Below are 27,933 nucleotides of genomic sequence, written 5' to 3' on the forward strand. Positions count from 1 at the left end.
GCATGTCTTTGGAGGTGGGAGGGGCCTATCCCCAGGTGCATGTCTTTGGAGGTGGGAGGGGCCTATCCCCAGGTGCATGTCTTTGGAGGTGGGAGGAAGCTGGAGTACCCGGACCGTAGGGAACCCACACAGTCACAGGGATAACATGCAAACTCCACACAGAAAGATCCGGAGCCCGGGATTGAACTCAGGACTACTCAGGACCTTCGTATTGTGAGGCACATGCACTAACCCCTGTCCCACCGTGCTGCCTCACTTTTAAATTATTAAATTAAAATATATCAAATCAACTTAAAGTGCACAAGGCATAATATCTTCGTTTTAACATAATTAATGTAAAACAAAGTGCAACATAAAAAGGCATATCTCCTTTCTTTAAACTTGGACCAATGACCATGAATAAAAAAACAACTTAAAATTGCAACATAAGAAGGCACATCATCTTCCTTGAAACATGGATAGTGAAATAAAGTCTATGTCCACATCTCAAAGAAGAATACAAGAAAGAAAGCAAAGCATACCTGAGCTTGTGGTTTGAAAAAGACAAGGATGTGTACATTGTGTGGAGAGAGTGTGCAGTCACTGTTGGCAACTCTCTCTGGGAAGGAACTGAAGAACCTGGCGCAGCGAGATAGCATCTTGGCAATATGAGGGTATTTACACTCATTGCTTGTCCACCATGTCAGTGGATCACCATCTACTGTAATGCCGCTTGCTGCCAGGTAGGATGCCACCTTTTCTTTGATGATGTCAGCAAGTGTCTTGCTGTCCATGTCCAAACTGGCAAAGCTCTGCCATCGCCGACTTCTATGGTGGAGGAGATGTGTCCAAGTTTGCTCCTGTTGGCTCTGCAGCTCGACCCTGCATACAAAAATGCGTTGATTAATTCAACTTGTTATTTATTTTCATGTTTCGTAGACATGAAAAATGTGGCAAAAACATTTAATAAAAGCCATTATTACTGGAAAAACTAATTTATTTAGGTTTAAATTGATCATTTTTAAATAATATTATTTTTATTTACCTCATAACAGTCTTCAGTGCCCTGACTGCTCCCAATCTCAGTGGTAAGGTCACTGCATGTCCTCTGGCGTAGGGCAGGGTCCATGTGAGACAGGCACTTGAACCTGGGATCCAGGGCAGTAGATCTGTGAAGGTAGTCCTGTAGAGTAGGGGGTAGTCCTGGAGAGTAGGGGGTGACGTGTATTTGGGATTCAGGTCCTCTCTAATGGCAGTCTTGACATCTGGAGTGATGCTGCTGTCTTCCACACTTGGAGCCATGGTTTGTAGAATCCTTGTTTTCAGTGGCAACAACTATTATGAAAGACATGATGGATGGATTTTTTAAAATGCATTTTAAATACTGAATAAACTTATGTAAAAGTCTGCTTACAGCTGAGCCAATGGGAGTTCCACTATTCCGCCCATAAAATCTGCTAAATAACCATTAAAAAAGCGCCAATTTACTTAATTTACATTTTGTGACTTGAATATTAACCAAGTATGAGTGATATTGTTATTATAAGCGCTAACGCAGACAAATTATTTATAGCGGCGACGTTATCACTTCCGTGTGTCCCTATGTTGACATCATCCAGTGGTCTGCTGCTTCCTCACTTCCCTGCTCCCTGTAAGTTTATTGTAGATCATAAATCATGCCTCTCACCTGATAAGTAGATGACTGAGGATATAATCCGTCAAGTTGGGACACTTTGACAGCCATTTAGGACACGAGAACGACACGAAAAGTTTTTGTTTACCCCCACCCCCACTCAACCACCCCGTTTCTTCGCAAGGATTCTAAGACATTTTTCATCTAAAAGGAGAATATATGAACATCCTAGTCCCATGTCATTAAAACAGTTAGCTCAGTCTTTTGACACGTCTTCCACACCCGTCCTTGCACGCTACACCGCTACATCAAAGATGACGGGGAGAAGACGCTGTCCAAGTGGAGGCACGTAAATAAGACCGCCCACAAAACGGTGCATCCTGAAGAGACTGTCAGAAAGTGTTACCATATCTGAGCTACTGTGTAGAAATATGGGGAAATAATTACAAAAGTACACTTCATTCATTAACGGTGTTACAAAAAAGATCAGTTAGAATAATACATAATGTTGAATATAGAGAACATACAAATCCTTTATTTATTGAATCAAAGATACTGAAATTCCACGACATAGTGAATTTGCAAACAGCTAAAATTATGCACAAAGCAAACTATAACCTGCTACCCAAAATATACAACAATTCTTCTCAACAAAAGAGGAGAAATATAATCTTAGAGAAAATTGTAATTTAAAACATTTGTACGCACGTACAACACTTAAGACCTTCAGTATATCAGTATGTGGAATTAAATTATGGAATGGATTAAGCAAAGCAATCAAACAATGTACTAATATGATCCACTTCAAGAAACTCTTCAAACTTAAAGTGTTTACAAAGTACAAAGAAGAAGAACCATGACAAACATTCTCAATTTATTTCATCCATCCGTTCATTCATTCTTAAAGTAATCTTACTTATCTCATCACATGAAATATGACTTACTTCACCAATTATTATTATTAAATTCTTACTATTATTTATTTATTTATTTTTATTGTGATTACCTATGGAGTTATTGTGAATAAATTGAGAACAGGAAGTGAATAAAAAAGTTTCAGCAACTGTTATGTAACGAAAAGGGGTAGGGTTAAATAAGCTCTGCTTCTTCCTACTCCTTTTCGAACATGTTGAAAAGAGAAACTGGAAATTGTGATGTATCATGTTGTATGCTTGCATGTTCGAAATAAACTCAAACTCTAACTCTAAAAAAAAGATGATGTGTAAAACATCATCTATGCAACATTTTGAGCAAAGAACCACCATCACATGGTAGTAGACCACAAGGAAGTCTTTTACTTTTGGAAAATAATCATAATAATATGACTCCTTTAATGCGCCTTATAATCCGGTGCGCCTTACATATGAAAAAAGATCGAAAATTGACTATTCATCAGCAGTACGCCTTATAATCCGGTGCGCCTTATGGTCCTGAAAATACGGTAATTGTGGTCTAGGTAATATGTATCTGTATGCTTTGATGTGAATTTTGCTCCACAGTAACGTATATAGCCCGTTTTTTTTTAGTATGTTTGCTAGATGTTGGATTCTGGAGGCATTCCAAAGTATGCTATCTTCCTTGGAAAAGGTGATTCAAAGTGCGTGTCTATTTTGTCTGTATTGTGACTGTGGTAATGTATGCATTCCAGGTTTCACTGGTCAGTCTGACAGCCAATGCAATGGGATTAGCTGAACTTGGTGCCATCAAGTCTCTGAGAACCCTGCGAGCCTTGAGGCCCCTCAGAGCCCTGTCGAGGTTTGAGGGTATGAGGGTAAGTTATGTATTTTGATATTTGATTTGGCCAATGAAAAACCCTTTCCCACTAACTTTGTTGCTTTACAAAGTCGACAATTAGAGTACAGGATGTATATTACAGTTAAGATTGAAAGACTGCGGGATCCAAAACAGAAAAACATATTTTTTTATTTTCCTCTGTGGCAGTAATTGATTGCCATTCATAGCTAGCTAGCCAGCTAGTTAGCCAGTTGGTTGGTTGGTTGGCACATGTCAACAGAAGCAGAAAATATAGTTGCTGTATTTTCCGGACTATAAGGGGCACTTAAAATATTTTTTTCTTCTCAAAACTTGACAGTGCGCCTAATGTACGGAATAATTCTGGTTGTGCTTACTGACTTCGAAGCAATTTTATTTGGTACTGTGTAATGACAAGTGTGACCAGTAGATGGCAGTCACACATAAGAGATATGTGTAGACTGCAAAATGACTCAAGTAAACAACACCAAAATGTTATATGTTCCATTGAAAATATAGAACATTACACACATGGCGCTCAAAAAGGTATCAAAATGTTTTAGTAGGACTTTGGTAAGCTATGAAGCCACACCGCTTGATGGATTGTACTGTGCTTCAACATAGGAGTATTATTATGGTGTGTGTATAAGGTAAGACATATTATTAAATGAAAAAGTAAATAAAAAAGGGGGATCGAAAAAATGATTTTTTATTTTATGTTGTAAAAGTGGAACTGCACTTTTTTTGGAATGTTGCCTATCATTCACAATCATTATGAGAGACAAGAACACACGTCTTTTTTTTTTTTTTTTACGATTTAAAAAAAACACTTGAAAGAAGCGGCTAATAGGAGTCACCGTTGTAGCCTTCAAAGTTCTCTAAAACAACTTCAAAACCCTCTAGCAACATTTTATATACACAGAGCAAGACTATATATAATGTAATAAGAGACATGTTTATAACAAAAATATATACACAGAGCAAGACTATATACAGTATAATGTAGTAACAGACACGTTTATAACAAAAATATATACACAGAGCAAGACTATATATAATGTAGTAACAGACACGTTTATAACAAAAAGTAATATGGTCAATATTTACCGTATTTTGATAATTTTAATCATTTACGGAATGGATTTATTCCGCGCATTGATTTGTGTTTCCATAGCAGCACATGTCTGACTTACACAACATGTGTGTTCCTACTTCTGGAATCAAACACCAGTGTTTTCTAATCATGGCAGACTTTGGTAGCAGACAAGGAAGGTGACTATTTTTGGACAAATGAGGATTCACAACCTTATACTTTTGAAGCTGAGTATACTGCTGCTTCTAGAAGGAAGAGTGAGACGTTGCAGCAGACGGAAATATGGAACCAAGCTATTTCCACATAAATAAAGTGCTTACCCAAAGTCAAAGGAAACGTCTCCGGCCAACTGGACTCGACCAACAAGTGTCCATGGAGTGGCTCACTTTAATATTGATCATGATGCACGCAGCACGTCATGTGTGTTATTACAATATTGATCATGATACATACAGTACGTCATGTGTGTTATTACAATATTGATCATGATACATACAGTACGTCATGTGTGTTATTACAATATTGATCATGATACATACAGTACGTCATGTGTGTTATTACATTATTGATCATGATACATACAGTACATGTGTGTTATTGTGTGTAGTCGCTATGGGCCCTTTTCCTCCAATAGTTCAAGAACTTGAAGTTCCTGACAGCTTTAGTTCCAGGAACTACTGTGTATGGTTTCCGTGGACAGGCCTGGCCCTAACCAATCTGGCGCCCTAGGCAAGATTTTAGGTGCCCCCCCACACACACATCGGCAGTGAAGTGTATATAACAGAATAACTTTGTCTTTGACCTTTTTTTTTACTTGAAGAAAGCAAATTAACATGTTATATGAGAATGTTATGTTATGATTATCTTTAACCGAATCACAGCAGTGCTCAAATTAAAAAACAGCCACGTTGTAACAAATGTTGTAACAAATAATATTTCTATTAAATAGGCTTTACTTTGCATTTTAATTAACGTGGGATTATTTTTTGTATTTAGAAATAATAGTACCAACTTTTTTTTCTTTTTTTTTTCTCCAACATTTGTGGCACTGGCGTGGCGCCCCCTGATGGACGGCGCCCTTAGCATTTGCCTATACGGCCTATGCCACGGGCCGGTCCTGCCCGTGGACTTTCCACCGCATTTCACAGTTCAAGGTCATTTCTACAAATCAGGCTGCTGACGTATAAACAAGCGCTACACTTTATTTCTACATTGATGCCACGTAACACAGACACAGTATTAGCTCTTTTTGGTTATTTTAAGCTGGTCCCAAACATGTGTGCTATATTTGTGATGGTTTTTGCTGTCTTTTTTGGTCTAAATATTGCAGTTTTTTATTTTAACCTTTTTCATCAATGTGTTATTATTCATAAGCAGCCCCCAACCTTGTCAGAATCTCTCCACTTATCCCATTCCTTTGTCCTACATTTGTGCTGGTCTGTGTCTAACTACTCTAGTTTTTATGTGAACTTTTTATACTTTTTATGTTATTGACGTGCAATTATTCATGAACAGTCCCCCAAACCATGTCAAAATCTCCCTATACTTGTCCCATTTGTTTGTGCTGTAATTTTGTATGTTTTATGTCTATTATAGTTTTGATATTATTAACACTCTACTATTCATAACCAACATCTCCCCAAACTTGTCCCAGACCTTTGTGGTGCATTTGTGCTGCATTTATTTTTTTCAATAACGTAAAAAACATTTAATAGACACAAGAAAATGCAGCACAAAGTAATAAAACAAATTTAGGGAGATTTTGACAAGGTGGATGACATCACTAGTCAAAAAATGTATTTTAGAACAACTTTCAAACCGTAACGCCACAAACGACATTTCTTACAGCACAAATGGATGGAAGTGTTATTTTATTATTTGCAATGATAAGGAGGGCCAATTTGACACATGTCTGGTATCGGTCAACTTTGTGCAAATATACCGAATGTGTGTTTGGTATAATTTAATTTTGTCCACCAAAAGTTTTATGCTGTGCCTGAATGCACAAAGGTGAGCTTTGTTGATGTTATTGACTTGTTAGAGTGCTAATCAGGCAAGCTAATAAATGCTAACATGCTATTTAGGCTAGCTGTATGTACATATTGCATCATTATGCCTCATTTGTAGCTATATTTGGGATCATTTAATATCCTTGACTTTTATCCTCTTTGTATATAATTTATATTTGCATGTCTCATGACACATTATCTGTATGTAATTTCTGATAGTTGTTTGTGTGCCATGTTGTTCCAGACCAGAGCAAACATTACCTAGCTTGTCAAAGATTGTAATAAATCCATTAGAAGAAGACAGCCTTAACTTGGACACACACATCTATACCTTTAGTCATTAAAAGCCAGTCATTTTCAGAAGTTATCTCACCTTCTGAGTAGCCTCTGATTTACTAATGGTTTCTAATTGTGTAAAAATGTGTAGAATAAATATTAAATTTCTGTCAACGATGATTTGCTTCAGCCTGCGACACATAGTCATTTGATAGTAGGCTATTATAGCTAATATAGACACTTACGTCATGTGTTGCCTTCATGATAAGACTTACGTTTGTATATAAGACTTTTCAATTTTTGCAGCTCCAGACAGATTTGTTTTCTGGATTTTTGGTCCAATATAGCTCTTTCAACATTTGTGCTGCCGTAAACACGTCAAATGGTGTGAAGTGTTATCCTTCCCGTGTGTAACAGCACGCGCTGAGGCCCTGATTTACACAAAGTTTGTGTACTAAAAGACGTGATAGCATACACAAAGCTGATCTACTAAACATATGCAAAGTGGATTGTGTCTTTTAAGTAAGCAGAATAAGGTGTGCCATCCGTTTTGCGCCTGTCTTCTTTAATATGCAAAATATATGCTAATCATCGAAACGCCCACAAGGAGAAAATGCAAGTGTAGTTATTTAGCACGCGCAATGTGATTTATCAACACTCATCGTTCTTGGGAGCAATATTTAGCACTTGTCAGAAGGATGTGCAAACTGACAGTAAGATCAGTGCTTGTGCTGCAAAGATGGTGTTTGGTGATGGACACACAAACATCCTGCATCATACGTGAGTGTCATCCTATTTTGATGGTGAGAAATAAAAAACTATTAGACATATCTATTTAGCTTCATCATTTTATAGCTGCTGGAGGACATAAGGGGCTGATTAAAACTCATTTCAATTGATGCGTTTTTGTGTCCTTTAGTGTTTTTTATTGACATAAATTTTTTTCCCCCACATAGAATATATTATTGAAATATTTCTTGTATGAAAAAAAATTCTTCAAGGATGCATGTTTGTGTTTGACGTGGAGTAAGTGCAGCCTCCTCCCATGCACCTTCAGTGGTGAAAAAGAACAAAACAGTGGTGTAAATGTAGATGCAGTGCAGGACTGCTGCTAAAATGAACGGGCAGTAAATGAGTGCTAAAAGCTCCGCATGCACGCAAAATCCTCATTTAGATAAGGCGCCACTTTTGAATTGCATATGCAGCGTTAGTGGGCATTTTGAGTGCCATTTACCACTAGTACACACGCTGATTACCACGTGGTGTTTGGAGCGTAGTCAAACAGGCCCTTGGTGACATTACAATCAGCGTGGCTACAAGTACATTACCAAATGGATTTGTGAACATTGATGCATGCCAGCTAATGAAATGCTGCATGCTTTGAAATTTATTTGAAGAAAATAGTTTTTAGGTTTTTGAATGGACTGCAAATAAAAATGTGACAGGTAATGTTGGTGTATTTGATGTCGTGCAGGTGGTGGTCAATGCCCTGCTGGGGGCTATTCCATCCATCTTCAATGTACTGTTGGTGTGCCTCATCTTCTGGCTCATCTTCAGCATCATGGGAGTCAACCTGTTTGCGGGAAAGTACTACCACTGTCTCAACAGATCTACAGATGAGAATTTTCCGCCTTGGGAGGTGAAGAACAAGACACAATGTCTGGGCTTGGGCAAGGAGGCAGCTCGTTGGAAGAATGTTAAAATCAACTTTGACAACGTAGGCATGGGTTACCTCGCACTGCTGCAAGTGGTGAGTAAAATCCATACCTCACCATCCTAAATGAAATGTCTAATTTGCCTATTATATACACAGGCTACTTTCAAGGGTTGGACGGACATCATGTATGCTGCTGTAGACTCCCCAAACAAGGTAAGTGCATTTTATATTTAGCCTTCGCTTTTACCATTCCTACGGTTGTTGTTCAGGACCAAAAACTAAAGGTCATTAATGTACTACGATCATATTTTGTCTTGTACTATTGCAGCCTGAAGAACAGCCCGAATATGAGAGGAACCTGAAGATGTATCTGTATTTTGTTGTTTTCATCATATTCGGAGCTTTCTTCACACTTAATCTCTTCATTGGTGTCATAATAGACAATTTCAATCAGCAAAAGAGAAAGATAAGTATTTCATTTTTCTAACGACATGTACTGCATGATTTTGACTTGTAGAGCAACCGATAAGAGGAAAACAATCGATTCGGGAAAACATGTCATTTCTTCCAAGGAAATACTGGAAATTCAATCAGTCGCCAGTAGGAGTGTCACGGTACATCTATTGCATATTTTGCTACCTCGTGCTGTACACATTGGGCCTGATCTACTAAGGGTTTGCATGTATTAAAACATGTGCAAACTTGATAGCACACGCAAAGCTGATCTACTAGCAAAATAAAGAGCACACTCCATTTAGCGTGAATATAAATATACATCTTGAAAATATGCAGACTATATGCTGATTATCAGAACGACCATAACACTGGCAGGAGAAAATGCAAATATAAATAAAGCTGCGAGCAGCGTTGAACGGAACCTCGACCCTCTTTCACCTCATGGTTTACGTGAGTCGGCCGGCACACATGACATGCGGTCACGTCCCACCCGATACCCTGACCCACCATCAAAAGTTTCAGGTAGATTGGAGCATGTGGAAGAAAGTTCTGACTGTTATTTTGCACCACAAGGCAGCGATAAAGGTGCCACTGTTAGGAATTGGTGAGGTGGATCCCAAGAATGCAGAGACGTAAAGTGTATACAATTGTTCTTCCTTTTATTTAGGAGAAAGCACAAAGTAGCAAAACAAGGGCGATGGTGGTGAACACAAAAAAAACACACCATGTAAAAAACTACTATGAGAAAAAAACACAAAACTAAAAGCGCTAGACAAAGCTAGGAAAAATACTTCATGAAAGAAGTTAATAGAAAAACAAAGTACAAAATAACAACGCTAGACAAGGCTAGGAAAACATACTTCATAAAAGAAGTAAATAGATAAACAAAGTACAAAATAAAAACGCTAGACAAGGCTAGGAATAATACCGGCAAACCTGAGAAGAATGGCACACGACGAACTAGTGAGTTCTCTGGCAAGACCAACAGGTTGCAAGCAGTGACAAAGTTCCGGCGCTCACATGTTGTCAGCAGCCAGGTTAAATAAGCTGCCACTAATTGTCCTCAGGTGTGTGCTGCTGCCTCGCGCCAGCTGCACCCCACACTGTGGACGAGAGAGAGATTGAACAGGTGTACAGAGATTACCACAGTACCCCCCCTTCAACGGACGCCTCCTGGCGGCCTACCTGGCTTGTCTGGGAATCGAATGTAAAATTCCTTGATCAAATCTTGGTCGATTATAAGCGATCTAGAAAGCCGTACCCCTCCCAGTCTACCAGGTATTGGAAACCCCTGCCCCTTCTTCTCACATCCAGGATGGTGTTGACTGTAAACACCGGGTGACCCTCAACCAGCCTGTGTGGAGGAGGCGGTACCTCAGGAGGACTGAGCGGGCTGGATGCGACAGGCTTGATGCGGGACACGTGAAACACAGGATGGCACTTGAGAGATTCAGGAAGACGGAGCTTGACTGCAACGCGGTTGATGATCTTCACAATAGGAAATGGTCCAATAAATCTGGGAGCTAGTTTCCTTGAGTCGGTGGCTAGTGGTAGGTCCCGGGACGATAACCAAACCTTCTGTCCCAACTGGTAGTGAGGGGCTGGTGTGCGATGGCGGTTGGCTAAAAGTTGGTTCCTGGCCGATGTTCTCTTTAATGCCGCCCTGGTGTTGCGCCATGCCTGGTGAGCCCGACGCAGGTGTGCAGTTACGGATGGTACGTCAGCGTTGGGTTGGTTAGATGTGGGCGTATTCAATCCATGGGAGATTCTCAGACCAGGTTGAGGGTTGCTAATGACAGGTGCCGCCTCCAGGTCTTGGTTGGTCCGCTCTGTCTGTCCATTGCTCTGTGGGTTGTAGCCGGAGGATAGGCTACGGGAGGCCCCCAGAGACTTGCAGAATGCCCTCCAGACTGCTGAGGAGAACTGTGGGCCTCTGTCGGATACCACATCAGTGGGGATGCCGTGCAGCCGGAAAGCGTGGAGCACTAATAGTTGGGCTGTTTCAAGAGCAGAAGGCAGCTTGGGGAGGGCCACAAGGTGGGCCATCTTCGAGAACCGGTCCATAATGGTCAAGACAGTGTCTTTTCCCTCGGAGGGGGGCAGCCCCGTGACAAAGTCCACGGCTATGTGTGACCAAGGGCGGGAGGGGATGGGTAATGGGTGTAACAGTCCTGCTGGAGCCTGGTGGGATGCCTAGTTCCGGGCGCAGATCCGACATGCTGCCACAAAAGCCTTTGTATCTGCCAGAATGGATGGCCACCAAAAACGCTGGGAGAAGACAAAACAGGTGCGACGAATACCTGGATGGCAAGCGATCTTCGACCTATGTGCCCAATCCAGAACGCTGGAACGGAGCCGAGGAATCACAAACAACCGACCTGGTGGACAGCCCCGAGGAGATGTGTCTGATTTCAGGGCCTCCAAGACTTGCTGCTCGATGTCCCACTGGAGTCCCCCAATGATGTGGGTATGGGGAACAATTGGTACAGGGGATGAATTCTCAAAAGACGGTGAGTAGAGACGGGACAGGGGATCAGGCTTCCCATTCTGAGAGCCAGGTTGGAAGGTGATGATAAAAGGAAAACGGGTTAGAAACAGTGCCCACCTGGCCTGGCGAGGATTCAGTCTCTGTGCGGTCCTTAAGTATGACAAGTTCTTGTGGTCCGTGTAGATGATGAACGGTAGCTCCGCCCCTTCCAGCCAATGTCTCCACTCCTGAAGGGCCAAGATGACCGCCAGAAGCTCCCTGTTGCCAATGTCGTAATTCCTTTCCGCAAGGGATAAGGGACGGGAGAAGAAAGCGCAGGGGTGCAACTTCTGGTCGGTGGTAGATTGCTGGGAGAGTACGGCCCCTACGCCTGAATCAGAAGCATCCACCTCAAGAAAACATTGGAGAGAACGGTTAGGGTAACAAAGAACAGGAGCCGAGGTAAACAATCTTTTCAACCTCAAGAACGAGGAATTGGCTTCGGGTGTCCATTCAAACGGAACCTTAGTAGATGTTAGTCTCGTAAGTGGCTCAGCGACACGAATAAAATTAAGAATAAATCGCCGATAAAAATTTGAGAAGCCCAAGAATCTCTGAAGGTGCTTTTTGGAAACCGGAGTGGGCCAGTCTACCACTGCTTTTACCTTAGCTGGGTCAGGTCTGAGTCTACCCTCCTCTACGATAAAACCTAAGAAGGGAATGGAGGATGAATGAAACTCGCATTTTTCCGCCTAGACGAACAGTTTATTCTCTAGCAATCGTTGAAGGACTAACCAAACCTGCTGCACATGTTCGTCAAATGTCGAAGAGTAAATTAATATATCGTCCAGGTAAACGAAAAGAAACCGACCTGTCATGTCCCGAAAAATGTCATTAATGAAACCCTAAAACACGCCAGGTGCATTAGTGAGTCCAAAAGGCATTACTAAATACTCAAAATGTCCGAGAGAGGTGTTGAATGCAGTCTTCCATTTGTCCCCCTCTCGGATGCGAACTAGATGGTAAGCGTTGCGTAGATCGAGTTTAGTAAAACATTTTGCTGACTGTAAGGGTGTAAATGCAGAATCGAGGAGTGGAAGTGGATACTTATTCTTGATAGTAATCTGGTTAAGAGCGCGGTAGTCTATACAAGGCCGTGGGGACTTGTCCTTTTTTTCAACAAAAAAAATCCAGCGGCTACAGGAGAGATGAAGGGCGAATGAGCCCCGCAGCTATTGATGTGTTTATATATTCTTCTAGTGCTTTGAGTTCGGTGTTTGACACTTTGTACATACGGGTCGATGGTAAAGCCGCTCCGGCTAGCAAATCGATGCCACAATCGTAGGGTCGGTGGGGGGGGAAGACATAGTGCACAATCCTTGCTAAACACCGCTCTTAAGTCATGGTAGTTAGCCGGCACATTTGTCAAATCTATGTCCTCTATTAGGGAGGTAGGTGGTGGTGTGTGAGAACTTGCGGCAGAACGAAGACAATGTGTGTGGCAGGTCACATTCCAATTAATAATGGCCGAACGAGGCCAATCAATGTGCGGGTTATACTTATGTAACCAGGTTAACCCCAGAATGACGGGCGCGGACCGAGATGGCACAATAAAAAAAATTATTGTCTCACAATGATTACCAGACAAGCGCAGGTTAAGCGGATGGGTCTGGTGGGTAATGCTGGCTAATAGCCGCCCGTCTAGAGAATACACCCTTTTGGGTACATACAGTTTTACAACTGGAATCTTATGAAGTCTCATGAACTCAAAATCCAAAAAATTATCGTCTGCTCCGGAGTCAATGAGAGCGCGAATGTCTATTTGTTGGTTAGGCCTTTTGGCTGCATTCTGCTTGCTGCCAACGAAGGAGAACGGCGACCTCTGGCAGGTCTTGCAGGCGCTGATTGGCTGCTTAGTGGGGCTTGTCCTCGTCGATCCCTCCTCTCCTCCAATAGGCAGAAGTCGATCTGCACCGCCAGCTCGATGAGATCGTCCAAATTAGTCGGAAGTGACAGCGGGATCATCATGTGACGAATCTCGTCCGCGAGCCCCAGGAAGAAAGCGTCCAACAGCGCCGAGGGACCCCAGTCACAGTCGGCGGCCATGGTGCGGAACTCGATCGCGTAATCCGCGACCCGTCGTGAGCCTTGTTGCAGCCTGAAAAGGGACCTAGCTGCCTCTCTACCTGGGAGTCGTCGCTGGAAGATCTGCCTCACGGATTTGGAAAAGTTTGCATATGTGGAGCTAGAGGCGGTCTGACGGTTCCATTCAGCAGTCGCCCAGGTGCCCGCACGGCCAGACAGGTGAGAGATAACGAACACTACCTTTGCCCGCTCTGAGGTGAAAGCGGATGCGTTTAGCTCAAAATGTAGCTCACATTTCGTCAAAAATTGTCTTACGTCTTCCCTTTCTCCGGTAAAACGTTCGGGTCGGGATAGCCGTATGTTGCCGGTAGTAGCGGGTTGTATAGGCTGGGCGGATGCTTGGTCAGGCACGGTGCTCGAGGTGGGTACTACGGTGGCTAGCAGCATGTTGACTCGTTCCAACATGGCGTCTTGACGCTCCGACAGTCCATGTAGACCCTCGTTCGGCCATTATTAATTGGAGTGTGACCTGCCACACACATTGTCTTCGTTCTGCCGTAGGTTCTCACGCTCCGCCACCTACCTCCCTGATAGAGGACATTGACTTGACGAACGTGCCCGCTAACTACCATGACTTAAGAGCGGTGTTTAGCAAGGATTGTGCACTATCTCTTCCCCCCCACCGACCCTACGATTGTGGCATCGATTTGCTAGCCAGAGCGGCTTTACCATCGACCCGCATGTACAAGGTGTCAAACACCGAACACAAAGCACTAGAGGAATACATAAACACATCAATAGCTGCGGGGCTCATTCGCCCATCGACCTCTCCTGTAGCCGCAGGATTTTTTTTTGTTGAAATATACGGCCTTGTATAGATTTCCGTGCTCTTAACCAGATTACCGTTAAGAATAAGTATCCACTTCCACTCCTTGATTCTGCATTTACGCCTTACAGTCAGCAAAGTTTTTTACTAAACTCGATCTACGCAACGCGTACCATGTAGTTCGCATCCGTGAAGGGGGCGAATGGAAGACCGCATTCACCACCTCTCTCGGACATTTTGAGTAACTAGTCATGCCATTTGGACTTACTAATGCACCTGGTGTTTTTCAGGGTTTCATTAATGACATTTTTCTGGACATGACTCTTCGTTTACCTGGACGATATATTAATTTATTCATCGACATTTGACGAACATGTGCAGCAGGTTCGGTTAGTCTTTCAACGATTGCTCGAGAATAAACTGTTCGTCAAGGCGGAAAAATGCGAGTTTCATTCATCCTCCATTCCTTTCTTAGGTTTTATCGTAGAGGAGGGTAGACTCAGACCTGACCCCGCTAAGGTAAAAGCAGTGGTAGACTGGCCGACTCCAGTTTCCAAGAAGCACCTTCAAAGATTCTTGGGCTTCTCAAATTTTTATCGGCGATTTATTCGTAATTTTAGTCATGTCGCTGAGCCACTTACGAGGCTAACTTCTACTAAGGTCCCGTTTGAATGGACACCCGAAGCCAATTCCTCGTTCTTGAGGTTGAAAAGATTGTTTACCTCGGCTCCTGTTCTTTGTTACCCTAACCGTTCTCTCCAATGTTTTCTTGAGGTGGACGCTTCTGATTCAGGCGTAGGGGCCGTACTCTCCCAGCAATCTACCACCGACCAGAAGTTGCACCCCTGCGCTTTCTTCTCTCGTCGCCTATCCCCTGCGGAGAGAAATTACGACATTGGCAACAGAGAGCTTCTGGCGGTCATCTTGGCCCTTCAGGAGTGGAGACATTGGTTGGAAGGAGCGGAGCTACCATTCGTCATCTACACGGACCACAAGAACTTGTTCTACTTAAGGACCGCACAGAGACTGAACCCCCGCCAGGCCAGGTGGGCACTGTTTCTGACCCGTTTTAATTTTGTCATCACTTTCCGACCTGGTTCTCAGAATGGGAAGCATGATGCCCTGTCCCGTCTCTACTCACCGTCCTTTGAAGATTCCTCACCTGAACCTATTGTTCCCCATACCCACATCTTTGGTGGACTCCAGTGGGACATTGAGCGGCAAGTCTTGGAGGCCCTGAAATCGGACACATCTCCTCGGGGCTGCCCACCAGGTCAGTTGTTTGTGGTTCCTCGGCTCCGTTCCGGCGTTCTGGTTTGGGCACATGGGTCGCCATGCCTTGCCATCCAGGTATTCGTCGCACCAGTTTTGTCCTCTCCCAGTGTTTTTGGTGGCCATCCATTCTGGCAGATACGAAGGTTTTTGTGGCAGCATGTCGGATCTGCGCCCGGAACAATGCATCCCACCAGGCTCCAGCAGGACTGCTACACCCATTACCCATCCCCTCCGGCCCATGGTCACACATTGCCGTGGACTTTGTCACGGGGGAAAGGACACTGTCTTGACCATTGTGGACCGGTTCTCGAAGATGGCCCACTTCGTGCCCCCCTCCAAGCTGCCTTCGGCTCTTGAAACAGCCCAACTATTAGTGCTCCACGTTTTCCGGCTGCACGGCATCCCCACTGACGTGGTATCCGACAGAGGGCCACAGTTTTCCTCGGCCGTCTGGAGGGCATTCTGCAAGTCTCTGGGGGCCTCCCCTAGCCTATCCTCCAGCTACCACCCACAGACCAATGGACAGACAGAGCGGACCAACCAAGACCTGGAGGCGGCCATCCGGTGCACTTGTCATCAGCAACCCTCAACCTGGTCTGAGAATCTCCCATGGATCGAGTACGCCCACAATTCCCTCATTAGCTCCGCCACCGGTCTGTCTCCAATTCACGTCGCCTATGGTTTCCAGCCCCCAGTTTTTCCATCTACCCAACCCAATGCCGACGTACCTTCCGTGACTGCACACCTGCGTCAGGCTCACCAGGCTTGGCGCAACACCAGGGCGGCGTTAAGAAAAACATCGGCCAGGAACTCACTTTTAGCCAACCGCCATCGCACACCAGCCCCACACTACCAGTTGGGACAGAAGGTTTGGTTATCGTCCCGGGACCTAGCATTGGCCACCGACTCAAGTAAACTGGCTCCCAGATTCATTGGACCATTTCCTATTATAAAGATCATCAACCATGTTGCAGTCAAACTTTGTCTCCCTGAATCTCTCAAGTGCCATCCTGTGTTTCACGTGTCCCGCATCAAGCCTGTCTCGTCCAGCCCGCTCAGTCCTCCTGAGGTACCGCCTCCCCCACCCAGGATGGTTGAGGGTCACCCGGCGTTTACAGTCAACACCATTTGGATGTGAGAAGAAGGGGCAGGGGTTTCCAATACCTGGTAGACTGGGAGGGGTTCGGCCCGGAAGAACGGTCATGGATTTCAAAATCTCTTATATTTGACCAAAACCTAATCAAGGACTTTTACATTCGATTCCCAGACAAGCCAGGTAGGCCACCAGGAGGCGTCCATTGAGGGGGAGGGGGGGTACTGTGGTAATCTGTAATTCCTTGCTCAATCTGTTTTGGTTTGTCACTGCTTGCTACAGACGCACATGTTGTTGGTCTTGCCAGAGAACTTCCTAGTTCGCCTTGTGCCTATCTTCTCAGGTTTGCCTGTATTTTTCCTAGCCTTGTTTAGCGTTTTTATTTTGTACTTTGTTTTTCTGTTTACTTCTTTCATGAAGTATTTTTCCTAGCCTTGTCTAGCGTTTTTTATTTTGTACTTTGTTTTTCTGTTTACTTTTTTCATGTAGTATTTTTCCTAGCCTTGTCTAGCGCTTTTAGTTTCGTGCATTTTGTTTCTCTCAGTAGTTTTTGTACATAATGTGTTTTTTGTGTTTACCACCATCGCCTTTGTTTTGCTACTTTGTGTTTTCTCCTTAATAAAAGGAAGAACTATTGTCCACACACAATACGTCTCTGCATCCTTGGGATCCACCTCACCAATTCCTAACACATTTGTGATATGTACATTTTCAGAATGTGCCTGTTCTATTTTGGGCCTAAGTAAAACAAAGAAAACAATGTGAAGTTGTCGCAGTTGTTTAGGTAAGTTATTATGCCATGATTTTATCTGCCCGGCCCACCTGGGAATAGATTTTCCACCGTGCGGCCCCTGAGCTAAAATGAAGTGAAGTGAAGTGAATTACATTTATATAGCGCTTTTTCTCAAGTGACTCAAAGCGCTTTACATTGTGAAACCCAATATCTAAGTTACATTTAAACCAGTGTGGGTGGCACTGGGAGCAGGTGGGTAAAGTGTCTTGCCCAAGGACACAACGGCAGTGACAGGATGGCGGAAGCGGGGATCGAACCTGCAACCCTCAAGATGCTGGCACGGCCGCTCTACCAACCGAGCTATACCGTCCCCATGAGTTTGACACCCTTGGTTTAGGCGGTTTCAATTTCCGTTTCAGTTTATTTCGAACATGCATGCCGTACAATTACAATGTGATGCATCATATATTTCCAGTTGCTTCATTACAGCATGTCCGAAAAGGAGTAGGAAGAAGCAGAAGTTATTTAATCCTACCCTTTTACATATCATAGCAGTTTTATCCCATTTCTTTGTTCTCGGTTGGTAAAAGAACATTGAATACATAATAAAAAAATATACCATAAGTAAGTAAACAAATATCAAATACATAAATAATAATTAATATATATATTTTTAAAAAGGTTCCAAATGTTTATCATAATTGTTTTTCTTTGTACTTTGTGAAGAGAAGACCTGTAGTTGTAGTTTGAACAGTCTCTTGAACTGAATCATGTAAGTGCTTGGTTTGATTTCCTTGCTTAATCCATTCCATCATTTAATTCCACATAATGATTTGCTAAAGGTCTTAATTGTTGTACGTGCATGATCGGACCCTGATCTTAAACCCTTAACTCAGTTTGGAGGAAGATTCGGTGATCTAAAGGGAAGTATTGACAGTTTGATTGGTGATGGCGTGGGGCAGATCTTGCCGCCAAGTTCCACTCTCTTCAAATGGCTATGAACAAGTACTTTAGGCTGTCATCAACATAATTTCTACCAATTATGACCAAGATCTAAACTTGTGGAGCCGACTTAATAACGTTTCATGTTATGTGGCGAGCCATCAGATCAAAGTTTGGCGCCATGCCATGCCCACATCCTGTCAAAAGCAAAATCAAATTGTAATTTATCATCACCCATTAGCCATTTAATACAACATATAATTGGTGTGATTATGACAGAAAGTGACCTGTGTTTTTTTTAGCGTTTTTTTGCTGATGTTATTTTGGTATAGTTATGGCCGACCGTAATCAGTTTTGGTCAATAAAAAGATTGTTAATGCAGACCGCCTCCTTCTCCTCTTTAAAACGTCTCGGCTGACGTCATCATTGTTTTATCTGTTGTGACCACTTGTTGAAAAACGTACAGAACAATTTGTCATGTGTTAATTTTCTTTAGAGTTTAAGTTGGATTTGGATTTTTTGTACTGCACAGAGTTTCCATTTGCGGGGGACAAGGGAGCAGTGAGCATCTGCACAAGCACGCACCTGGGAAGTAACATTGGTGTGGATCAGACCACTTTTTCACAAAGGGGCCAAGGGGGTTATTGAAATGATTACAATTATATTGTATGACTTGTGTCTTTGTTTTAATTAATTATTAATTATTAATTAATAATTCATTCGGTACCGAAAAAATCTGGTGGGTTGGCAAGTATGGATCCAGCAAGCAGAATGGGCCCTCGACCTTTTTGCACGACGGGGTTCACGCAAGTCAGCCGGCATGCACGACGCTTGTGGTCAAGTCCCACCCGATGCCCCGACCTGTCATCAAAACTTCCTGGAAGATCAGAGCATGTGCAAGAAGGTTATTATTTTTGACCAACACTCCAACACACCATAAAGAATTGCGGGAAAATTGGAGCATATGCACAGAAGTTTTGAGAGTTTTGATTTTTCACCACTCTGGTGCGGTAATGGCGCCATAGTGGTTATGCAGTTGTTTCCATCTAACACCTTGACCCACCATAAAAAAAAATCTGGAAAATTGGAGCATGTGGAAGAAAGTTGTGACAGTTATAATTGTTCAACTGATGTGTTGTTTGACGACCCTATTAGTGGTCAGTGCCAATCCCACCAAGAAATATCTCCAACCCCACTTAAAAAAAGGTCCTTCCAATATGTGATGATCTCATCAGGGATTGTAAGATCCAGTCCTATTAAGCAAATCTGAATTTTGGCTCTAAGCCAGTGACCACTGCGAAAGGGCAGTTGACAACCAAGGAAAGACTTGGTGACAGCTTGAAGAGACTGCTGGCAGGAGGGAATAGACCCCATCAAGACTGGCATGGGCTAGCTGCTCATGTCGGCAGGATTCTGGCACTACACAGTTATTTGGATCCACCCGACAAATGCTATGAAAAGTTCAAGAAGAAAATATTGCCCGTCTCCGTCCATCCCAAGCTCCGGACCTGGAATGACAGAGCCTTCTCCATCGCTGCTCCCACCCTCTGGAACTCTCTGCCCAAACCCATCCGTGACGCTCACACCTTCCTACCTTCAAAAGCCTTCTGAAAACACACCTCTTCACATCTGCTTTTAACCTGTGATGAGTGTTCTGTGTCTTGTCATGTCCCGTCTTGGAATGTTCAGTGTTATTATGTATTTTACTATGTACTGCTTTTATATTTCCTGTATTATGTATTATTACTTTGAACTGTTTTATATTTAAATTTTTATCCTGTAAAGCCTTTTTGAGTACCCTGTAAAGCGCTATACCAAATAAAATGTATTATTATTAAAAACACCCCCTGAGTCTGCGAGAGCGGGGGCGCATGGTAACAAACCCTGGAACAAAATAGACTATGCCTCAAAAGTTCAGCGCTAACGGAGAAACCGTATTGGCAGGTCACAAGCTACAAAGCTGCTGCATCTGTAGCTGGAGTAAGGTAACATCAGAGAAGCGTCTCAAGATCCATCAGGGTGCTTGGGAGAGCTTAGCGAGGGGCCTCGCATTGAAGCCTATTGGCAGGATATTCTCCACAGTCCACAGGGTATCAGAACCCCAGACAGATTTCAATCAGGCACAGTTACATTGACGGACAACAGTCCAGTGCCCACCCAATCACATTTCGCAGCAGAGAAAGGAGTGGGAAACCACCAACACAGACCTACATTGTCTTCCTGAAGGTCTAAAATAAGATGTTAAAAGGAAACTTGAAAAGATTGGAGACATCATCTACTGTTATGGAGCAGAGATTTGGAGTACAAAGCAGCAACCACATAACACAGAAGGAAACATCAGCCTAACTCAAGTCCAGGAGACAGCAGGAGATTGAGAGCCTTGTGAAAGAAAGAAGAAGACTGAGAAAGCAGTGGAAGAAGGCAGAGGAAAAAGAAGGGAAAGGACTCGAGGCTCTGCAGAGTGACATTGGACAACGCCTTGCAACTTCACGAAGAGCAGAATATCTGCGGAGGCAACATAAAAAGAAAGCGCGAATGAGGACTGCCTTCTATAGAGATCCCACAAGTTCATCAAAAACCTCTTTGTCAAGGAAAAAAACTGAACTCTTAAGGTACCTGTAAGGGAACTAGAGGAGCACCTGAGGACGACCTACCCAGACAAACAGAGGCAGGTTACAGTCATCATCCCGAAAGACATACCACCAATTCAATCTGCTGAGCACCAGATGGACACAAGGCCAATGTCTTGACCACATGGAGCGAAGTGGAGAGTACTGTAAAGGGGGCTAGAACAGCATCAGCCCCAGGGCCCAGAACAGCATCAGCCCCAGGGCCCAACGGCATCCAATATAGGCTCTGCTTCTATAATGCCCATAAAAAGTGGTAGATGTCTGCTGCATGTTTGAAAACCTAAAACGCCACAGGTACGATTTATTTATTTATTTATATATATTTATTTTATATATATATTTATATATTATTTATATATATTTATTTATTTATATATGCACCTTATTGCTTTTTTATCCTGCACTACCATGAGCTTATGTAACGAAATGTTGTTCTTATCTGTGCTGTAAAGTTCAAATTTGAATGACAATAAAAAGGAAGTCTAAGTCTAAGTCTATTATAACATGAATGTGCAGTAAATAAAAGTGAGTCCCAATACACCCAAAATCCTCATTAAAGCGGTTTGCACCACTTTACAATTGCACACGCAGTAAATCACACGCAACATACCCACTAATTGTACACGCTATTTTATTGATTGCTCACGCTGTTTAGTGCGTGGTATTTGGATCTCAGTAAATCAGGCCCATACCGTAAATTAAATTAAAAGAAAAAGGTAATGTTGCTACTGATGATGTAGCTGCATGTACACAGGATGCCCCTTCACATTTCTGACCACTACCATGTATATGCCTGCCCCCAACCAGCCCTGATTGTGAGCCACCTTCTATTTGCCATGTATACATAAATAACAATGCATATCAAAAAAGAAAGACACGTGTGTTCTTGTCTTACATATTGCTCAATGATTAAACACAGTTCACTTTCTGGAGTACATGTATTATATGTATGTATTAATATTGTACTGAGCAGCCAGGATAGAGACATGTCCTACATTGCAGTACAAATTGTGCAACTATCATAAAGGTCTCATTGTAGTTTTGAAATATTTTTTCATGTCAAGTGTTATTTTTGCAGTGATTTAACCTTTCTTTCATCCCCTCTATACTTTGGAGGCCAAGACATCTTCATGACTGAAGAACAGAAGAAATATTACAATGCCATGAAAAAGCTGGGCTCAAAGAAGCCACAAAAGCCAATTCCCAGACCTTCGGTACGTAGCTTTCACATCTAGTCTTTCACTCCGTCATCACCATTGTGGTTCTTTGTTTGGTTTCAGAACAAGTTCCAAGGATACGTATTTGACATCATCACCAAACAAGCCTTCGATGTTGTGATCATGGTTCTAATATGGCTGAACATGGTCACCATGATGGTGGAAACTGATGACCAGTCATTAGAAAAAAAAGACATTCTCGGCTGGATCAACTGTGTCTTCATTTGCGTTTTCACGGGCGAGTGTTTGCTGAAAATGATCGCACTGCGCCAGTATTTTTTCACAAATGGTTGGAATGTCTTTGACTTCATCGTTGTCGTTCTCTCGATTATTGGTAGGACCCATTTACGTCTCCTACGGTGTTCCCTATCATGCCTCGCTAACAACTTTTGTTTTTCCTTCCTCAGGTATGTCTCTCTCTGAGCTGATTGAGAAATATTTTGTGTCGCCGACTTTGTTCAGAGTCATCCGACTGGCTCGAATCGGACGCGTCCTCCGCCTTATCAAAAGTGCCAAGGGAATCCGCACACTCTTGTTTGCCTTGATGATGTCACTTCCTGCCTTGTTCAACATCGGTCTCTTACTCTTTTTGGTGATGTTTATCTACGCCATCTTTGCCATGTCCAACTTTGCCTACGTGAAAAGGGAAGCTGGAATCGATGACCTCTTCAATTTTGAGACCTTTGGCAACAGCATGATCTGCCTGTTTCAGATCACCACCTCTGGCGGGTGGGATGGCTTGCTGGCCCCTCTTCTCAACAAACACGAAGACGACTGTGACCGTAACATGGAGCATCCTGGTAGTGCTTTCAAAGGAGACTGTGGTACTCCTTCGGTGGCCATTGCCTTCTTTGTGAGCTACATCATAATATGCTTCCTTATTGTGATTAATATGTACATTGCAGTCATTCTGGAGAACTTTGGTGTAGCCACTGAGGAGAGCGCTGACCCGCTAAGCGAGGACGATTTTGAAGTGTTCTATGAGGTTTGGGAGAAGTTCGACCCACGTGCAACCCAGTTTATGGAATACAACAAACTTTCTGAGTTTGCTGATGCTTTGGACCCACCATTACGCATAGCCATACCTAACAGGATCGAATTAATCTCAATGGATCTACCCATGGTGAGTGGCGAACGCATCCACTGCCTGGACATCCTGTTTGCATTCACTAAACGGGTTCTTGGCGAGGATGGGGAGATGGACATACTAAGGGCACAGATGGAGGAGCGATTCATGGCCTCCAATCCTTCCAAATTGTCATACGAGCCCATTACGACCACCCTGCGTCGCAAGCAGGAAGACACCTCAGCTTTGATCATCCAGAGAGCATTCAGAGAGTATTTGAGGAGGCTGGCTATTGCCAAACCCTTGGAAGAAGCCAAAGACAACATTCCGAAGGACGAAAAGCCTGTTGACAAGGAAGAGCTGGTGATGGACAAACTTGTTTCTAACTCTGAGAAGAAGGAATCTTCAACTCTATCTCAACCTTCTTGTAACAGTGTGCCCACAAGTGGGAGAAATACATCTGAAAAAGATAACAGTGAACTGGACGTCACAGGCAAAGACGCCACAGAACGTGATACATAAGAATGTCGGAGATGCCTCAAAGACATTGTGATATATTGACCAAATGTTTACAGTGTTGTTGTACGCCTTCTCATAGTATGGATTTCTATGACAAACTGACTTTAGATGAAAAACCTAAATGTTGGTGCATAAAAGAGAAAAGTGGTTCATTCAGACAGCAGTGAAACCATTTCCAGGAGCAGGAATGTTTGCAAGGGATGGGCAGCATTCTCAAGTGTTAGTTTATGCTTTAACTTCTGTTGCAGCTAGCTGGGATATATAGTGTCTTGGAATATACCTATATCATTGACTATTGTTTTGCCTACTATTTTTAAAGCATTGTGCGGGATGTCATTTCCTTTGGGAACCTATAGCACGATTGATTGCCTTTTTATATACCTTTGTTTGTTCAGGGTGAAGATAATTGCTTTGACGCTAACTGTGATGCTAATGGTGTGTAGAATACTTGAAAAATCCAACAGACAATTGCTGCAGTTGATGTGAATCAGCATTAATGGATTTTCTGTAATTATGCACGTGTACTAATTACATTTGTCCCCTGCTTTGTGGTATCAACAGTAAAAATATGGCTTTTTTTTATAAATCTCAATATAAAACAAGAAGTTGTACTTCCCCTTTACATGAGCATATATTTTTGTGACAAGCAGCACAAAGAGTTTGCATTCAGCCCATGTAAAAATGTGCCATATGTTCACTGCCAATGATGCAAAATACCTTGGTCTGCTGTAGTATTGGCAGATTGAATAAAACAGTCTTATCAGTACCAAAACAAGAAAAGACACATTGGAAATGTTACAATTCAGGAGCTTCAAGAGCATGTGGAAGAACCACACACCTTCACCTGGTTACACACTGTTGTGGGACGGCATTACATGTCTCATCCAGAAGTGGTTGCAATCTTTTAATTTTTCTTACATTGAGATATTGCCTTCAATGACGACAAGCCATGGCTTTCCAGTGATAGAAAGGCCACATTTTCCGTCAAAAGGTGTTATTACTCTATTGATGTGTATTTGCCTCGTCTTCTAAACTCCCTCCCTACAATCTGATGTCCGAGTCAGAATAATGTCTGGCACAGGCAGTGAAGATTTGGCACATTTTAAATATTGTGCGTTGCCGGTCACGTGAATGCATGTTTTTTCTAGATGTGTCATCATTCAAAAGGGAAATAACACGCTTTCCAATTTGATAAAATTTTTTGTCAGGAAATACAAATTATCGACCAAAAAAGGCATTTGCAGATATTTTGTTTTATGGTTATATCGACCAGTCCGTGATCAGTTGTACCTGGCAGCAAAATGTGCACATTCAGTTTTGTTGTCATAATTGTGAAGGGTATGTCAGGTCACTGTGTGTGGTTAGCCAGTGTACCATTGTTCCATTCAACTTTTATCATCAAACTCCTAAAAATAGACTCTTGGGAGACTTTTATCATTGGGCGAAGGTGTCACTCACAAATGTTTCATGCACCAAAGCACAGGTTGTTTTTCATGGCTTTACCGTTTGTCTTTAGTTGTTATTGCTATATTTATTATTTACTAAGTATAAGGTTACGAGTTTTAAATGATATTGGTTGGTTGTGACATAAATCACAGTTTTTTTTAGGCAGACCCAGTTGAGAAGTAAAAGTCTGTAAACATCTCATGTCATGTTAGAACATTTTAGTGTGTTTTAATGTTTTGGGTGTGACTTTAAACTTTTTTCAACCTTGCAATCTTTATCATCAGGATAAATATCAAAATTAGAGGTATGCAGGATTGTACATGTCACATATATTGTGTGACCTTCCTCTCGCTGTTCCTGCTTATGTTTACTGTACATTTAACTGTGGCATTTTTGTCACTGAGGTAGTTGTTCCCGTATGTTTTGCATGTAATCAAAACATTGGACACATAAGTGGGTTTGATCGATGATGAAATGTTTTGATTACACCGACTAATATCTTTCATCATAAATATGCATAATGCTGTAGTGTATGAGTATACTGCATGCAAAGCACTGCTATAACCCATTTCAGTGAAAAGCCAACAGAATAAAGACTACATGTACCTCAAAAGCCTAATACATGTGTTTTCTCTTTCATTCATTTTCTACTGCTGATCATGTATGTACACTATGTATTTCTTTACATATTCATGCTCTCTAATGAAAAGCATCTACTATTCAAAGTTTAACAAATGAAAAGACAAATACAAATGTTGCCAGTTATAGGGTTTGAATTACATTTTTTGATTACATTTTTCTAGAAAACCTTTTTTTAAACCACAAAAAATGTTCATTGGTTACTATATGCACTGTATGTATATATATATATAAGGGCTGCAACAACTAATTGTTTAAATCGATTAAAATCGATTATTAAAGTAGTTGCCGATTAATTTAGTTATCGATTCGTTGGATCTATGCTATGCGCATGTGCAGAGGGTTTTTTTGTTGTTGTTGTTTTTTTTTTTTTTTTTTTTTGTTTTTTTTTTAATAAACCTTTATTTATAAACTGCAACATGTACAAACAGCTGAGAAACAATAATCAAAATAAGTATGGTGCCAGTATGCTGTTTTTTTTTCAACAAAATACTGGATAGGATAGAAATGTAGTTTGTCTCTTTTATCCGATTATTAATCGATTAATCGAAGTAATAATCGACAGATTAATCGATTATCAAATTAATCGTTAGTTGCAGCCCTACTATATATATATATATATATATATATATATATATATATATATATATATATATATATATATATATATATATATATATATATATATATATATATATATAAATATATATATATATATATTCTCGAAAAAATTGTTGCACAGAAGCTAAATGAACACTTAGTGACTAACAATCTCTGTGAACCTTTTCAATCCGGTTTCAGTGCAAATCACTCTACGGAGACAGCCCTCGCAAAAATGACTAATGATCTATTGCTAACGATGGATTCTGATGCGTCATCTATGTTGCTGCTTCTTGATCTTAGTGCCGCTTTCGATACCGTCGATCATAATATTTTATTAGAGCGTATCAAAACACGTATTGGTATGTCAGACTTAGCCTTGTCTTGGTTTAACTCTTATCTTACTGACAGGATGCAGTGCGTCTCCCATAACAATGTGACTTCGGACTATGTCAAGGTAACGTGCGGAGTTCCCCAGGGTTCGGTTCTTGGCCCTGCACTCTTTAGTATTTACATGCTGCCGCTGGGTGACATCATACGCAAGTACGGTGTTAGCTTTCACTGTTATGCTGATGACACTCAACTCTACATGCCCCTAAAGCTGACCAACACGCCGGACTGTAGTCAGCTGGAGGCGTGTCTTAATGAAATTAAACAATGGATGTCCGCTAACTTTTTGCAACTCAACGCTGAGAAAACGGAAATGCTGATTATCGGTCCTGCTAGACACCAACATCTATTTAATAATACCACCTTAACATTTGACAACCAAACAATTAAACAAGGAGACTCGGTAAAGAATCTGGGTATTATCTTCGACCCAACTCTCTCATTTGAGTCACACATTAAGAGTGTTACTAAAACGGCCTTCTTTCATCTCCGTAATATCGCTAAAATTCGTTCCATCTTGTCCACTAGCGACGCTGAGATCATTATTCATGCGTTCGTTACGTCTCGTCTCGATTACTGTAACGTATTATTTTCGGGTCTCCCTATGTCTAGCATTAAAAGATTACAGTTGGTACAAAATGCGGCTGCAAGGCTTTTGAAAAAAACAAGAAAGTTTGATCATATTACGCCTATACTGGCTCACTTGCACTGGCTTCCTGTGCACTTAAGATGCGACTTTAAGGTTTTACTACTTACGTATAAAATACTACACGGTTTAGCTCCAGCCTATCTCGCCGATTGTGTTGTACCATATGTCCCGACAAGAAATCTGCGTTCAAAGAACTCCGGCTTATTAGTGATTCCCAGAGCCAAAAAAAAGTCTGCGGGCTATAGAGCGTTTTCTATTCGGGCTCCAGTACTCTGGAATGCCCTCCCGGTAACAGTTAGAGATGCTACCTCAGTAGAAGCATTTAAGTCCCATCTTAAAACTCATTTGTATAATCTAGCCTTTAAATAGACCCCCCTTTTTTAGACCAGTTGATCTGCCGTTTCTTTTCTTCTCTCCTCTTCTCCCCTGTCCCTTGCGAGGGGGAGTTGCATAGGTCCGGTGGCCATGGATGAAGTGCTGGCTGTCCAGAGTCGGAACCCC

The 27,933-nt window shown here is 42.1% G+C and overlaps 2 protein-coding genes across 3 annotated transcripts in view; one reads left to right on the forward strand and one right to left on the reverse strand.

Annotated features, from left to right (window-relative positions):
* scn1laa (sodium channel, voltage-gated, type I-like, alpha) overlaps positions 1–25,757 on the forward strand; it is a 176,159-nt gene extending 150,402 nt beyond the window's left edge. For both annotated transcript variants that reach the window (XM_062069823.1, XM_062069822.1), the window contains 7 exons: positions 3,261–3,383; positions 8,217–8,492; positions 8,556–8,612; positions 8,728–8,865; positions 22,016–22,120; positions 22,187–22,457; positions 22,531–25,757. In XM_062069823.1, the coding sequence (XP_061925807.1) occupies positions 3,261–3,383; positions 8,217–8,492; positions 8,556–8,612; positions 8,728–8,865; positions 22,016–22,120; positions 22,187–22,457; positions 22,531–23,711 (2,151 nt within the window). In that variant the 3' untranslated portion in view covers positions 23,712–25,757. The remainder of the gene's footprint in view (positions 1–3,260; positions 3,384–8,216; positions 8,493–8,555; positions 8,613–8,727; positions 8,866–22,015; positions 22,121–22,186; positions 22,458–22,530) is intronic.
* Positions 19,074–27,933, reverse strand: part of LOC133664858 (tetratricopeptide repeat protein 21B-like) — an 86,902-nt gene continuing 78,042 nt past the window's right edge. Inside the window, exon 27 of the mRNA XM_062069834.1 lies at positions 19,074–19,153. The gene's annotated coding sequence lies outside the window, so the exon portion shown is untranslated. The remainder of the gene's footprint in view (positions 19,154–27,933) is intronic.

Source organism: Entelurus aequoreus, linkage group LG14 (assembly GCF_033978785.1).
Source record: "Entelurus aequoreus isolate RoL-2023_Sb linkage group LG14, RoL_Eaeq_v1.1, whole genome shotgun sequence".
Lineage (NCBI taxonomy): Eukaryota > Metazoa > Chordata > Actinopteri > Syngnathiformes > Syngnathidae > Entelurus > Entelurus aequoreus.